Raw genomic sequence first — 15,404 nt, forward strand, 5'->3', positions numbered from 1 at the left:
AGCCTTGAGGGGACTGGAAGTGGTGTGTCCTTTCTCCCTGACGCCCCCAAGTCACTCTGTGGGTTTGGTTTGTAAGAACCTCGCTTGGAACCAGCTGTCCGGCCGGATTCCATTCTCTCTGGATTCCCGAGGACACGCAGCACTAGAGTAGACACGGGAGGCAGGGGCGATGCCGTCTGTGATGTGGGCAGTGAGTGTGGGGGGGGGCAGGCCCCTTTCATTCTGAGCAACACAGCCCTTGAGGGCCTGTCCCGGGCTGGGCCGGGTGACCCCCAAGCTCCGGCCAGCCCTGGACAGAACGTCGGGGACACTGGCTTCTGGCCACGTCAGCATTGCCCGGGTGCCGACCAGAGGGGTCAGCCCGGCCGGCCAACAGGGCCCCTCCCCAGCCCGCCAGGCTGGCTCAGAGTGACTCCGTGTGTCGAGTCTCTGCGAAGGGAGAAATGCTCTTTCTTACCTGGGGAGCCTGGAATCCCGGGCCAGCCGAAGTCTCCTTTGTCCCCGGGCCGTCCTGCCCGCCCTGGCTCTCCCTGGGGCCCCTGCAGGCCTGTCAGTCCTGGGAAGCCTGGGGGACACACGTGTCCTTAAGTGGGACTGGAGCCCCAATTCAGGTCCTCGCTAGAGGAGGAGGGCATCGTGGGAGAGGACGGCCTTCCTTCCAGCTGGGAATCACCCCACGTTCAGGTTCACTGGGGGTGGGGCAGCCTTGCCAAAGAGAGAGCGGCTTGCATTCCCCCATTCTCGTCCTGTCATCCAAGCAGGGGTGCAGCGAGGACCCGGAGACTCGGGAGGATCGGCGTCAGGGTCCCCAGGTCCCACACCAAGCAAGGTGAAACACAGCAAAAGCCGCAGCAAGAAAGTAGCTCGAAACTAGTCCCCGGTTCACTTTCCGCCTTAACTCGGGATCTGCAAACCCGTTTCCGCGTACTCAGCTGCACGGAAGGGGTCCCGGAACCAGGACTCGGTCTGCGTTCATGGGCAGACAGACACTGGGCCACACGAGCACGTGTGTCAGCCCCCTGCGTGTCCCCCGGGGCCTGTGGCTTGGTCCTCCCCTGAGTTTGGTTCTAAGGCAGAGCTAGGTCACGGGCAACACGCACGAGGCAGCCTCCTGGGGCAGAGTGCGGTCGCAGCAGACAGGGACACAGACACCCTGGGCGCCTCAGGGGGGGCCTGGAGGGTGGAGGCTCAGCCGTGCGGGGGAGGGCGCACGCCGGGAGGCTATGGGACGGCAAGAGGTCATACCTGTTTGCCCTTTGGCTCCGGGAGGGCCTTGGACGCCGGGCACGCCTGTTATCCCGGGGAAGCCGACTTCGCCTACTGTTCCTTTCTCCCCGAAAAATCCCTTTAGACCTGGAAGCACAGAGTCTTGCTTGGAGCAGGGCAGGTGCCGTGTCCCTGGGGCCCAGCCCTCGCAGGGCTCAGGGGGACACCCCGAAAGGGACACTGTCTTTCCATGTTGGTGCTTCTGCTGTGAACGGGCTGCGTATCGGAGCGTGATCCTTCCCTCCCTAATACCGTCTCTAAGTCAGTGGCCCCACGTCCTGGTATCCGTGCCCGTGTGCCAGGTGGGGCTGACCGGGGCGACCCCCAGGACACCGCGGAAATGCTCGTGTGTCCTTCAAGCCTTGGCCAGAAGACACATCATGGCTTTCCCTTCGTCCCCTCTCGGGATGGCCGGATCTGGAGGCAGCCCGCTGCCCTGCCGGGAGCACACCCGAGCCCGCGGGAGAGGCCCACGTGTTTTCCGGGTCTTGAAGAGCAACCACGGAGCAGCTCTGCTTGTTTCTACTGATTACTTTAGCGTCATCACAATCTGCTCCAAACCTCCCTTTGCCGGGTGTGTCTTCCTTCACAACCACCTGCGTCATCCCCCCGAGGACGGGCCTGAACCCCGGTGCCCCGAGGCCCCTCCTGGGTGGGAGCCTATGTGGCTGGGGCTCCCTCGGGCGCCCCCTCGGCTGTCCAGGTCAGCCTTGCGGCTGACCTCTTGCGCACCTCCTCCCATCTGAGGGACAGTGACGCACCCCGAGGGTGCCTGACGTCACGGCCCCTATGTGCCCAGGACCCTGGGGTCCTGAGATCCGGTCCCCTGGCCGTGCACACAGAGGGAGGCTCTGCCTCCGGGGCCGGTGGGTAAGTGACACGGAAACGTTCAAGGGGGAACAGCCCCGATTCCCGGTGGGGAGCCGCTTCTCGTGCCTGACATGTTTCCAGTTGAATAGATGGGAGATGGGGTCCTTGTCCGTGGCTACGGAGCAAAAATGGCCTCACGCTCCTGCTCTTCTAGACCAAACTGTCCGAGAAATTCTTGAGAAGGGGCCATTCAGCGAGTCCAGGGTACCCGTGGGGCTGCGAGGGAAGCCTCCGGGAGACCAGAGTCTAGATCGGCAGCGAGCCCTGCGGAGCCACTGACGAGGGCCCCTTTCTGATCCCGCGCTAGGCTGAACCCCCGTCCACCCTGGCGCTGCTGCTAGACAAAGCAGGGCTCAGCAGCCGCCCTACTGGCCAAGCAAATGGACGCGCTCTCCCCCTCCGGGGCCGCCACTAGGACTGAAGCAGGGAGGGATCCCCCGAGATAAAACCCCCAGGAGGCACCTGTCCCAGATGCGTGCAAGCAGGAATGTCGGCCTTGGACTTGTGGGATGCTCTGACGGGAGGAAGGAGTGCCGCCTCGTCACACGAGGCGCCGGGCCTAGACGTGCCGCTTGCTCTGGGGACTGGCCTGACGCCCACTGCCCTCTGCTAAGCCCCTCCCGATTTACAGGACGCGCTGGTCACTGTGCCATCTGCTTCCTGTCCTCTAATGTCCCTTTCAGGGACAGAGCTTTCCTGACTTGGTCTTAGGTTTCGTTTAATAAACAACTCCAGCGTCTTGCTTGCCCATGGGCTGGAAGACGTCAAACCATTCCCTGAAACGTGGCTCAGCCACACCGGTAGTGACCCAGCACGTGAGGGAGCCGCCCGCGGGGCTCGGGGCTGTCGCAGAGATGAAGGGGCGGGAAGGACTCACGTACCTGGGGCTCCGGCCACGCCCCGCTCCCCCTTCAGCCCAGGCCTTCCTGGCAGGTTGATGGTGTCTCCAATGTCACCTGCGGTGGGCGGAAAAGACGGCTGACGACAGGCCTTCCCGTCGGCAGGTGGTTAGTTCTGCAACTTTGTCACGTTACATTCCTCATAGGAATAATTAGCTTCGAAATCCCTCAGGCATCTCCGGGTCTGACCACCACACCTGCCCGGGGTGCTCTGGATGGCGGACGGCCCGCGGTCACGTCCCAGCATACTCACCGAAGTCACCGGTGGGGCCGACCTCGCCATACAGGCCCGCTCTCCCCGGAGCTCCCTTGTCGCCCTAGAACGAGGTCAGACGTGGAAACCTCTCAGAAGGTGTTCACAAGGTTAGCCGGTAACCCTGGAGGTTTAGCCTGTCCAGCTACCTGGCTAAAACCGACACTCCAGGTTTGTAATCTGATCGACCTGCAGCAAAGCCCTCGAGTTTTCCCGCATAACAGCAGATTCTACCGGATCGACTGGGCTTACTAACGCTAGGAACAGAGACGACGGGTGTCGCAGGGAAGTGACATCGGTCACGACGGTGGTGGTGACACGCACGCCTGCCCGCGTCCCGCCCCGTCTGGCTGCGCACACACGACTGTGCGGGGTCCCATCCCGAGAACTTCATTTAAACTTCAGGTACTAGGTGTCCCCTTTGGCAGACGAGCAAGCGGGGGCCCAGAGAGGCTAACTGCTCTGCGGCGATCACCCCGCCAGGAAGCGGCAGAACGGCGACCGCGTGGGCGCCGCCGGGCTCCCCAGGTTGCTCTGATGTCGCCTGGCCGTGTTCTCTGTCTGTGGACGCCCGACTCCCCGAAATGAGGCTGGATCCGTGGATAATGACCACATGACCCCGGAAAGCACAGTTCTCCCCCGCTCTGATGGAGGGCGGTGGGCCGGTGTACACTGCGCTGTGGGCAGGGGCCGCACGGTGACCTCTCCCGGTGTAGTGGACTCGAGTCTCTGAACCGGGAGCGGCGGGGAGGCAGCGCCCAAGGCCGCGTCCCTGTTCAGACGACGCCCTGCGCTCTGTTCTCACGGTGTCCTCTCCTGACGAGGAGCTCACGTCCGTGTGGTGCGCTCATCGCCACGGCTCCACGAACGTCACTCACGCGCCTCCCAGACGAAGACACGGGATGTTTTCACACTCCAGAAGGTTTCCTCGCACCCTTCCTAGTCCCCAACCCTGCCTGGGACAGCCACCGTCTGACTGCCGTCTGTCACGGTCGTGCGGGCTCCTGACCGACACACGCACAGGTCCGCATCGTTCGGACTTTCTGCTGTAACTCACTAGCACGACGTCTGTGCGAGTCACCTGTGTGGCCGCATTTCTGGGGAATTCTCTTGCCGTGTGCGCCGGCTCCCCGTCGGCCTGGGCCGCGTCTTGTGCTCGTCGTCCCACGGGGGGCATGGGGGCTCTCCCAGGCTTGGCGACTGGGGACCACACTGCAGGGAACGTTTCCATCCTTTTTATTCTAAGGGGCCCGCTGGCCGCACACGAGGTCCCATGAGCCACAGAGCCTGGCGGGGACGGCGGGGAGGCCACTGAAGGACACAGACGTGTCATGTACGTCGAGGGGGCTGGCCGGAGGCCATGTGGGTTGCTGCTGAAGGGTCACTGCCGGGTGGTGAGACCTTCTGCTCAGCCCGGTGTGTGCTCAGCCCACTGTGAATGCCGGGGAGGGGTCCACGTGCTGAGCCCCGTGCGCGTGAGCTGGCTTCACACAACAGCGGAACAGAAGAGGCTCCCGCACTATAGTCGCTGGGCAGCCGCCCGCCACGGACAGCCGCCCGTCACGGAACGCACGCCCGGGGCCCTGCGGAACTGCAGGTGGCCACCAGCCACGCCTGACACAAGAGGAGGCAGGTGCGGAGAGACCCAAGCCCTGCCTGGGCTCAGAGGGCGTCCCTGTCACCCTGGCAACACGGCACCCGGGAGCCAGAGCACGGACGCAGAGAGAAGGAATGTGTGAATGGCGGGCCGGGACGCTCTCCGTGCTGTGACCCAGGGATGGGTCCTCAGTCCTGACGTCATGCACGCTTGAGTTGAGGGTTTGGAGGTCTAAATGGCAAGCGCAGTTCTTTCCAAGCCCCCGGCGTAAAGCGTGGACACCTGGCTCCATCCGACGGCAGCCCACAGAAGGGCCGGCCGTGCTGTGGGCGGCACGCAGATCACCGACGGTGGTGGTGTGAGCACTGTGTCTCCTCCCAGTGACCCGGGGACCCCAACTCTGAAGCTGGCCACACGCCGCTCGGACCGCAGCAGACGCGAGACCACAGCCCGCTTGGGAGCGGAGCGATCGCAGGGAGATGCGCACTTACCCGACTTCCTGTGAACCCGGGAAAACCTATGATGCCGGGGGGGCCGGGCACGCCGGGGAATCCTGGTGAACCGGGCACTCCAGGGACGCCAATGTCTCCTTTGACTCCTTTGATGTGGCCCGGCTTCCCTGGCAGCCCGGGGACTCCCGACAGCCCGGGGACGCCCGGCATTCCAGGAACACCTGTGGGAGAGCCCCGAGTGGGTCGTCCCTGTGGCGGTGCGAACACCGTGCCCCGGGGGGATGCGGCCGCCCTCCCCAAGCCCTGCGCTTTGTGGTCCCGACGGCTGCATGTCTGACCCTGGGACCGTGAGGCTCCTCAGGCCGCAGAGGACCCGCAGGCCACCTGGCTGAGGTGTCGGGGTCAGAAGTGCTGGGACGCCGCGGGCCCGTCTCGGGCAGGGGGCGTCTGGTGCAGAAGCTGCCGCCATGGGACCGGGAGGGGTGGGTGGGACGGGCCGGGCTGTGCTCACCTTTTAGGCCCAGGTACCCTTTCAGCCCCATAGGCCCCTCATCGCCTTTCTCCCCTTTGATGTCCTTCATTCCTGGCTGGATGATGGGAGGCGGCCCTGGGGGTCCGGGGTCTCCGCGGCTACCTGCAGGGGAGCAGAACGCAGTGTCTCTCTCGGCCTCTGAGCCAGGCCGAGGGGCACGGGAGGAGCCGCGGCTGTCCCGGCCAGCGAGTCCCGAGGGGCTCTGAGCTCCGGCTGGCGTGGCCCCCTGGTCCCCACTGGGCCTGAGTGGGGGCAAGACTGTCTGAGAGAGGCCAAGGCCGAGGCCACCGCCCGGCTTAACCCGCGGCCCCTTCGGCACGTGAGCCGCGTGCGGACGCGCACCCCCCACCACTGCCGGACTGTAGGACATCTCCTCACCCTGGAAAGGAACCCCGTGCCCATCAGCAGTCACCCCAGCTGTTGCCTACCCCCCGCCCCCGGAGGCCACGCATCCACGGCCCGTCTGCAGATCGGCCTGTTCCGACATTTCCCATCAAGGGAAGCCGACGACGTGGGAAAACGCTCTCGAGTTTTACCCACATTCCGGCAGGTTTCAGGCCCTGGCTTTTCCTTCTCGCTGGTCGGCACTCCTGCGTGGCACGACCACGTGTCACTGGCCCACGCGGGCTCTTCAGTCTGTCTCTGGTTTTGGGTGTCGGGAAGCGCGCTGCCGGGAACGTCCGTGAACAGAACCCGGCTTCCCTCTCTGGGGCGCTGACCAGACAGGAATGTGCTCGGCGCCTCTGTTTACCTTTCCAGCAAACCGCCGGGCTGTTTTCACTGCTGGCTGCCCGTGTCACGTGCCCACCAGCCGCGGGCGACGAGAGTGCCCACAGTAACGCTGGTTATCAGTAATTCTGTTTTCAGAGGTCACGGTGATGCTTGCAGAACAAGGGTGTTCACACAAAAGTCATGGAGATGTGGCTTGTTGCAACACACTTTCTGCACAAGGAGCCTCCCACTTGGGGTCTTGAGCGGCTCGCCCACGCCAGTGACCCCGCCTCGTGTCTGCGGGTCACGACCTCCTCGGCGTGCTCCCACGCCCTTCCGCCTGGAGCACGGAGTCCCTGTTTGTCAGACAGCGCTCCCCTCCTTTGGGATTTACCTTCTGCTTTACCCCCGGCTTCAGCTGACCTCCTGCTCGCCATGAATAGTCACGCTGGGAGGTTTCTTACGACGTGTCACGATGTCCCTAACGTAGCTGCCACTTTTGTTCTTAAAAGTTTCCTTCGTGTACACTCAGGGGTCATGGGGACACGGGGAGGACAGCTGAGAGGACCCTGAATGGCGTGTTTCAGAGTTGCTACGACTACAGATCTGGAACGTCCTCCTCAGGAGGGAGGCCTGTGACTCTGGGTGGTGACTTTGGGTGGTGACTTTGGGTGGTGACGGGTGGTGACCAGACTTACGTACCAACACTGAACCTCATGTTGTCACCTGAAACTGAGCTTGTATTTGATTTTACCTCCATAAAAACTTCTGTTGAACAGAAACAAGGCCTCCTTTGGTTGGATTATTTTCCCGTGACGCTGCTGGTGAGCTGAGGCTGGGATGAAGTCTTCTAATTTTTGTTAGTTTCCTTCTTTTCTAATTGTGCCTCGGTTTGGGGTTCCTGGAAGTTTTGCTTTAAGCAGAGCTACACTCCACCAAAGTGAGTTGCGACCCCGTCAGAAAGGCATTTCGAGAGGTGGACGTACCTTTCACACCCGGCTCCCCGGCCAGGCCCTTCAGTCCCGGAATTCCATAAAATCCAGGCTCTCCTTTGTTTCCCGGAAGCCCGGGTCTTCCTTTGAGCCCGACCATGCCTTGGAAACCGTCCATCCCGGGCGAACCTCTCCCGCCTGCAGAGGGACGAGAAGCTGGGTTAGCCACGGACGAGCACCCAGGGCTTTTCAGTCTCGCTCAGGGACGTTGCTGTGGAGTGACTCACGGAGGATAAGATTCCTACCCTGAAATAGGGATTTCTGGGACATCGTTGCTAAGGGCCTGTCTGATGACCTTCGAGCAGACTGAGACGGACAGAGTCGCGCAGAGTCCGCCCACCTGCCGACCGGCCGCTGGGGCCAAGACGGATGGCCAGCGTGCGTCAGTCTTATGAAGGACCCAAGGAAAACAGATGATGACCTATGTCCGTGGCCACCCGGAGAGGACACGACGGGACGTTAACCCTGTGCCCAGTGTGGGGATCCCACAAAGTACCCCTGGAGAGACAGGTCACCGTGTGGCCCCGCAGTCAAGGACCAGAGGGCTCCCTTCTAGGAAAACTGGCTTCAGTCTGTGTGCAAATAAACTGAGCCCAGGGACCAGGTATTTCCTTGGTTTTGGTTTTGTAAAACCGACCAGCCTCGGGATCTGACACCAGGGTCCTGAGAGGCCTCCCCCTGGCTCTCGGTAGGAGTGACTCGGCGTTTTGGGGCAGGCCAGTCACACCCGGCCTAGCAGCGCTGGTCCGTTCCCCCAGGTGGGATGCCCCCCGGGGCCCCCGCCCACCGGTGAGCGGGGCTGGCCTCTCTGTGTCCCGGTGTAGCCCAGTGCCCGCTGCAGGGAGCGCCCGTGTGCCCGCTGTTACCTTTCTGCCCGGGGTTACCAGGCATTCCGCTCACTCCTTTGAACCCAGGATTTCCTGGGGGGCCTCTCTCCCCCAGCAAACCAGGGTCACCTCTATCACCGGAGAGGCCCTTCATGCCCACGGGGCCAGGGACACCTGTGTCCCCTGGGTCCCCTCTGTCTCCAGGCAGACCTGAAAAGCAGATGAGGAGGGAAGTAGAAAATGATGAGCAAACTTAGAAGAGCTCAGTGCTCCCGGGGCCCGTCACCCTGGACGGCACCTGAGGGACGTCTGCGCCCCAGCCTCCGAGTGGGGGACTCGGCCTCTCTGCGGAGGGCTCCAGGGGGCGAACGGCCCATGGCTTCATCTCCGTGCCTCCTGCCCCTGAAGGAAACCCCTTCCCCTCTTCCCCGATTCTGTCCCTTTCAGAAAACCTTTCCCTCCTCAAAGCACAGCAGCGATTTTGAAGTTCCGCAGGGAAATTTCGTTTTTCCTACTGACGTCCCCCGGAGCCCCAAGTACAGCAGGAACACGGAGGTTCGGTTTCTTGTTTGGCAAATCCATGTTGTGATTTTGGAACCTGTTCCGGGCTGAGCTGTGTCCTCCCCACGTGTCGTATGTTGGAATCCTAAAGTCCCGGGACCCTGGGGTGTGGGTGCCCTGCAGGACAGGGCCTGGACGAGGTAATTCCAGAGCACCGGGTCCGGTCAGAGGTGACCGGTGTCCGTCTCAGAAGAGATCGGGACTGGACGCACCCAGGGGGACGTGAGGCGTCCGGCCTCAGAGTCCAGCGCAAATAACTGTCCATTGTTTAGTCTGCTCAGCAGGGGGTTCTCTCTGAACCTACAGTTTCCTGCAGCTCTGGGAAGGAGTGCTGTGGAGCCCAGTTTGAGAACCCCCTGGGGAGGGCGGTGCTAGCTCACTTGTCAGTCATGTGAGGCCCCGACCCTCCGGGGGAGGGGGGATCCTTACCTCCGTGACCGGGGGCGCCCGGCAGCCCCAAGGGCCCCTCCCGGCCTGGAGCTCCTGGGAAGCCGTGCTGTCCTGGCGGCCCGGGCAGGCCTGGCTGGCCCGACGGTCCTGGGAAGCCCGGCTGGCCCTTCAGGCCCGGCATTCCCGGCATGCCCTGGCTTCCTGCGGGACCAAGACAAGGGCGTGAGGTCGGCCCTGCACCCGCGGACGGTGGCCTCCTCTCCAACGGGCCGGCCCCACCAACACGGGGGCGCGAGGTCGGCCCTGCACCCGCGGACAGCAGCCGCCTCCTTACAGACAGCATTTCGTCTGCTCCGGAGAAACCCACAGGAGGCCCACGAGTCTCGGGGATCAGCTCACAGCGACCCCGGGGTCACCCGGCCCCACGGCTGGCGTCGGCGCTCTCCTCCCCCCGACGGCTCGTCCTGTGAGCGCACCGAGGATGCACATCGGCAGCCTGGCGCCAAGCTAAGAGTCCGAGTTTTGGCTTTTTTTTCACTCGATGTTCTATTTGGAGCATTTTGCCACATTCTAAAATATTCTTTCTGTGTTAGAGGGCAGCGTGCATTGGAGAACCGTGTCATGTGGACACATTCGGTGTCCGACTGTCCCTACTCTCGCAGACGGTGCCGTGAGGGAGTGGCTGGAGGCACGGATCTGTGCCGGGGCCGGAGGTCACTTCTTCGGGAAGGTGTTCTGGAAGCTGACTCTGTGGGTCCCAACCACGCTCACTTAGTCGTGGCCATGCGGTCCCGCGTCTGCACCCCGTTCCCCGTGGGCTCTCCTGGCCGGGGATGAGCCCGGAGCCCGCAGCCCGGAGCCCAGCAGGGCAGGCAGGGTGGATGCGGGGAAGAGCCTGATCAGACTCGCAGGGCGGAGACAGCGGGACAGTCCTTTCTTTCCGTGTTTGGCTTTGGTAGAAAGTTTTGTAGTTTGCTATTTTCCTTTGGGGATTCTGATATTTTTCATACAGATTTCAGTATTGCCTACGTACACGGATGGGTTCACTCCACGGCTCTTGTGACGCTCGCTCTACTTTGCTGCCCAAAGTTTCATTGTGTTTTTGACGTGAAGATGAGCATTCGTACGCAGGTTTATGCACCGTGTGTGTGCGCGCCCGCGAGCACACACACGCACACACACGCACACCGCTTCTTCCCTTGCTTTTATGTTTACAACATCCTGCCCACCCACGGGTCACATGTGTGTATATTTTCTCCCATTTTCCCCCAGACACGCAGCCCCCGGCCTCTCTTTCTTCCCGGACTTTGAAGCTCAGCGCGTTCCTTCCGTGGGCTCCAGCAGGACCGGCGATGCCCATTTCCAGTGCTGCCCCGGTGACCTCCTGGCACAGCTGCTCACCGAGCCCACGACCATCCTAAGGCCCACGCGGGCTGCCCCGAGTGGAGGGTGGACAGGTCGGTGGACGAGGGGAGGCGCATTCACAAAAGGGACCAAGACAGTGTTGGACCAACCCAGAACCCGCCGTGCGGGCGCGTGTCCCAGGTGTCTGACGTGTGGACGGAACGGGGCAGAAAGGTCTGCAAAGCGCGGGAGCGGATTTGAAGCAGGATTCCGCCGAGACGCTCAGGTGCGTGTCCTCACGTTCTCCAGTCCTGCTATGGGAAGTGAGGGCGCTGTCCTGGCTCAGCTTCTCCTCTGGGTTAACAGAGTGTAGTGCTCATGGGACTGATGGTTCTGGGCGGCAGGCCGTGCTGGAGACGGCCCGGTCTGACTGCGGAGTCGGGCCCCGCTGTTCCTCCGTGACAGTGGGCATCACCGCCAACAGCCCTGCAGGCTGGTGAGCTGACGGGGCTCACGGGGGCAGAGGCTGTCGGGTCTGTACGTCCGAGCACGGTTTCTGGGTGCCTCTTTCCCTGGAGCGGGAAGTGGGCGGGTCAGGCTGCAAGAAGGAGTCCGCACCGACTGCGGCGACTTCCGTGGCCTCAGAGCTCATCATCAGAGCCCCATATTTTAAGCCCATTTCCGTTTCTAGAACATCTGCTGAAAACGGAACACGTACAAAGAGTCTGCTTCCTTCAGCAAAATACCCGTAACTTGCGGACCCGGGCTCCTGCTCTCTGCCTGCACCCAGGCTGTACCTGGGCATCCCTGCGCCAGGCCCAGGTGGCCCAGCAAGCCCCCCCGTCCGCGTTGCCACTGCCCGGGTAGGTGGGACCCTCGCGGAAACCGGTTCTCGAAGCTTCGATGCTCCGAAGTCAGAACTTTTACTAAACAGTCCGCATGTGTAAGCAGGTTGCCGAGGGGACACGGACGGTGGGAAACCGCCACAGGCCCGGACTTCTAGCTGGGCCCTTGGTCCTTGCGCTCAAACATCGTGAAGTCTGCGGGAAGTAGTTACGTCTACAAAATCCATCCAAAATCCAAACCCTGAGGGGCTTTGTGCAGCTGGAGAGCAGTAGACGTTGTTGGGGACACGCGCCTGCCACTCCTTCAAACAGCCGCCTGGGAGGCTGCTGTGCCCTGTGCCGGCCTGCCCGTGCGCCCGCCGGCCAGCCTCCACCGGGTGACACCCACCACTCTGAAACCGCCGGGGGGGCCCCCACGTGGGCAAGCACAGACCCGGCCGTCCCAGCAGTGGGTCCCCGTCTCCGTATGACTTGGCCTGCGGGCCCGTCCCTGCCTGATGTGTAAGAGGGTGAGTGTGGACGCGATCGTGTGTGAGAGCGAGTGTGTGGGCACGCGTGTGGGTGTCTGTGTCCCCAAGCACGCACGTGTGTGTATAAGCATGTGGACGTGTATGCAGCAGTGTGTGCGTGCACGATCACGGGTGTGCACGAGTGTGAGCCCGTGTGCTGCCCTCTGGCCCTCCCAGGCTCCTCCTTCCATCCTTCAGGCCTCCCCCTGCATGTCCCTTGGTGAAGCCCGGCACCCACGCAGGGGGTCTCCTGTTTGGCCGACAGTGGGGATGTGGTGACCGTGGGACCTCCTTGCCCTGGGCCCCTTCCCCTGCCCCAGCCTCTGGCCTGAAAACAGACAGGCTCACCCGAGAACCCACCGGGGCGCCTGAGCCTGGTGACTTCACCTGCCTGTTGAGAACCAGGCGTCACTCGCCTGAGTGTTTGGAGGCCCGATGGCCCTGGGGGGATGGGACACCCACTTCCTGCCCCATAGAGGAAGCCCCCTTCCTCCCTGGGCTCGGGAGTCGGCACAGACAGCCGTAAAGTCACGGCTCTCCCCGCATCTCCGTATCTGATCAGGAACACCAGCGGTCGGTGGTCTCCAGGGCACGTGGCCCCGAACACCAATGCGAGCCCTTCAGTGACTTCCCGTGTCCCGCCGACCGCGGGCGTGTGGGGTTCCGAGGCCAGTTCCGCACACGCCGGCTTCACAGAGCCATCGGACGCCCTGTGCACGCATCCGACTAGTCCTCACACGTACACAGATGGTGCTGTGGGAGGGAAGTGTCTCCCTCGCCCCGTCACACCCGCCCGTGAAGCCGCGCTCCGCCGCCTGTGGTCCGCCTCGCCCTCCTCACACCGCTGCCTCCCTTCACACCAGCGGCCCACATTCCGCAGAAAGCCCCGGCCCCCGCCCCTGGCTCACTCCCAGCTTGGGAACAGAGGACGGCATGGTTAGTCTGTAGGTGTGAACGTCTCAGATGGCAGCCCATCCTGGCTGGGGAACGTAAACTCGATGACGATTACTGTCCTAGAACATTCTAAAGGGATACAGTACTGAGTGTGGGGAAGAAAAAGCAACATACACTCCATACGGCCTGTGGGCTTTAGCAAACCCCCCTTGGATGCCATGGGGCCATGGCATTGGGCTCCCTGTGCCCCTCCTGCCGCGAAGACTTACCCCTGAATCCAGGTGGGCCCCTCTCTCCCGGAGGGCCTCTGAGGCCAGGCTGTCCAGGCACTCCAGCATCTCCTCGGGGCCCAGGTTGGGCTCCCAGAACTTCTCCGGGCAGGCCCCTGTCCCCTGGGGGCCCGACGGGGCCCGGCAGACCGGTGGGACCTGGGAGACCGTCCGCACCAGGAAGGCCCACTGCACCTTTGGATCCTCGGGGCCCCACGAACCCTGGAAGGAAACATGGGTCATCCCCATAACTGGAGGTTAGCATCGTGACGGGCCGAGGGAGGTACCAGAAAGGGGCTGCAAACAGCAAGTGTGCAGTCGGGGGTCTCGGCTCAAGGCCTTGCCCAGGCTCCCACCGGGGCCCACAGCATCCTGTCCCGCTCCGCCATCTGACCCAGCCCCACAACGTCGCTCCAGTGCAGAAGGCCTCTAGAACCGTCTGCTTCTTGGGCCCGAATCTCTCTAATCCAGAGCTTGTGGGCCAGCAGCCCGTGCGGGGCTCAGGCGCCCTCGTGGGCTGTCTGCGGAGTGACCAGCAGAGCCGAGTCGACGACCCGAGGGCCTCGTGTCTCCGGTGACAGTCTCAGAAGAGGACACCGCTGCTTTGCCCTCGAAACATTCCCCATCAACCAGAGAAAACAGTCCTGCACACCTGTCTCTTTTCTTGCAGGAGCCGAAGGGGTCAGCAGAATAGCAGTGACGGAAAGCTCGAGAAATTTTAATTTCCCAACCAAAGAACACAGTGGTCATCAAGCACGTGTTGGCAGTTTCTAAGTGTCCAAAGACGAAAGACCTGGGGCACCTACGTCCCACGTGGTCCCCTCCCAAACCCACGGGGCTGTGTGGGGGCCCGACCCTGCCTTACCTGGGGGTCCTGGGAATCCTTCACGACCTGGGTCTCCGGGGAGACCCTTGAGCCCTGGTGCTCCATCTGCTCCAGAGAGTCCCGGTGTTCCTGGGAGGCCCTTGGCCCCTAGATAACGCAAAGAAAGCACGACACACGTCAGAGCCCCAAGAGCAAACCCCGGCAAGTCTGTGGGACTTATGTGGTCCTTGGGATCCTCCAAAACGACAAGCTGGGGGATGTCGGCCCGGAGGGCGCCTTTGACGGCTGGCCATGCCTACCGCGAACCCCACCGACCCCCCTGCCCACGGATGCCCGCTGACGCCTGGGCGCCCGCAGAGGCGGGGCTCTGTGCAGCAGGAACCCTCTCTTCCAGCCCAGGGCTGAGCGTGGTGTCGGTTTTCACGCGTCTTCCACGGTAAGGAGGAAAAGCCGCTTCCCTACACGCGTGACCATGGTCTGCGGCAGCACGTCACCGTCGCGGGACTCAGTGACGTCCATGCGCACAGAGGAGGGCGGGGCAGGAGGAAGAGGAGCCGAGAGGGATGGTGACAGCGAAGACACGGAGAAGCAGGGAGAGGCCTCCGGCTTACCTGTGGGGCCTGGGGGTCCCGGCAGGCCTGGCGATCCCTTGGGGCCTCCGACACAACCTGTGAAGGGGGAGGAACGGGGCTGAGCGGGGCAGCCTCTCGCGCCCGCTCTCACGGCTTCGCGTGTTGCCAAGGGCAGAAGCGGCCGCCACCAAAACCAGCTACTGTTTTACGATAGAGTCATTCAATGATTTGATTAATCTCATTCCAGCGTAAAGAAAGGCCTAATTTCTTTGTGTAATGACGTAAGTGCAGTGAAGCCTCGTCAAATCGACCGGGCACCGTGCTGGCGATGTTCCCCGCACGCTGCGGGCCGTCGCCGGGGCCCGACCGGGCACTCCGGGGCCCTCCCAGTCTGCCAGCGGCACCGCCGGCCTCTCCTCCGGAGATGTCCCCAGTCGCAGGAGACAGCTCGCAGCTGCCAAAGGAAACCTTCGGTTTCTCCTTTGTGACTCTCAATCCCTCCAGAATCAGCCTCGGCGCTGAGCTGCCGTGGAGCTGCCGTGAGCCGCCAAACACGGAACCCGCTGCAGCCACTTGCGATCGGTCAGGGTGGCGGAGGGCAGGGGCACACCGGGGGGGGGGGGTGTTCTGTCATCTGGTCTCTGAGAGAGACCCTCGCAGGTCTTCCTGGGGGGCTCTTTGTGCCTGGGATCTGGCCTCCTCCACTGCCCTGGGGTCCCTGGGGTGCACAGTGGCTCGGCCAGGCCATCAGGATGAAGAATGTGGGGGTTGGGGGGGGCACAGGCTCCGGCCTGC

At 62.9% G+C, this 15,404-nt stretch overlaps 1 protein-coding gene across 1 annotated transcript in view; it reads right to left on the bottom strand.

Moving 5' to 3' along the window:
- COL4A2 (collagen type IV alpha 2 chain) overlaps positions 1-15,404 on the bottom strand; it is a 157,558-nt gene that overhangs the window by 8,403 nt on the left and 133,751 nt on the right. Inside the window, exons 27-38 of the mRNA XM_080797954.1 lie at positions 14,649-14,705; positions 14,077-14,184; positions 13,212-13,433; positions 9,390-9,551; positions 8,439-8,609; positions 7,567-7,710; positions 5,849-5,971; positions 5,377-5,558; positions 3,289-3,352; positions 3,018-3,092; positions 1,246-1,353; positions 458-565 (exon numbers count right to left, since the gene is read on the bottom strand). Coding sequence (XP_080654080.1) covers positions 458-565; positions 1,246-1,353; positions 3,018-3,092; positions 3,289-3,352; positions 5,377-5,558; positions 5,849-5,971; positions 7,567-7,710; positions 8,439-8,609; positions 9,390-9,551; positions 13,212-13,433; positions 14,077-14,184; positions 14,649-14,705 — 1,524 coding nt within the window. The remainder of the gene's footprint in view (positions 1-457; positions 566-1,245; positions 1,354-3,017; positions 3,093-3,288; positions 3,353-5,376; positions 5,559-5,848; positions 5,972-7,566; positions 7,711-8,438; positions 8,610-9,389; positions 9,552-13,211; positions 13,434-14,076; positions 14,185-14,648; positions 14,706-15,404) is intronic.

Source organism: Martes martes, assembly GCF_963455335.1.
Source record: "Martes martes genome assembly, chromosome: 3".
Classification (NCBI taxonomy): domain Eukaryota; kingdom Metazoa; phylum Chordata; class Mammalia; order Carnivora; family Mustelidae; genus Martes; species Martes martes.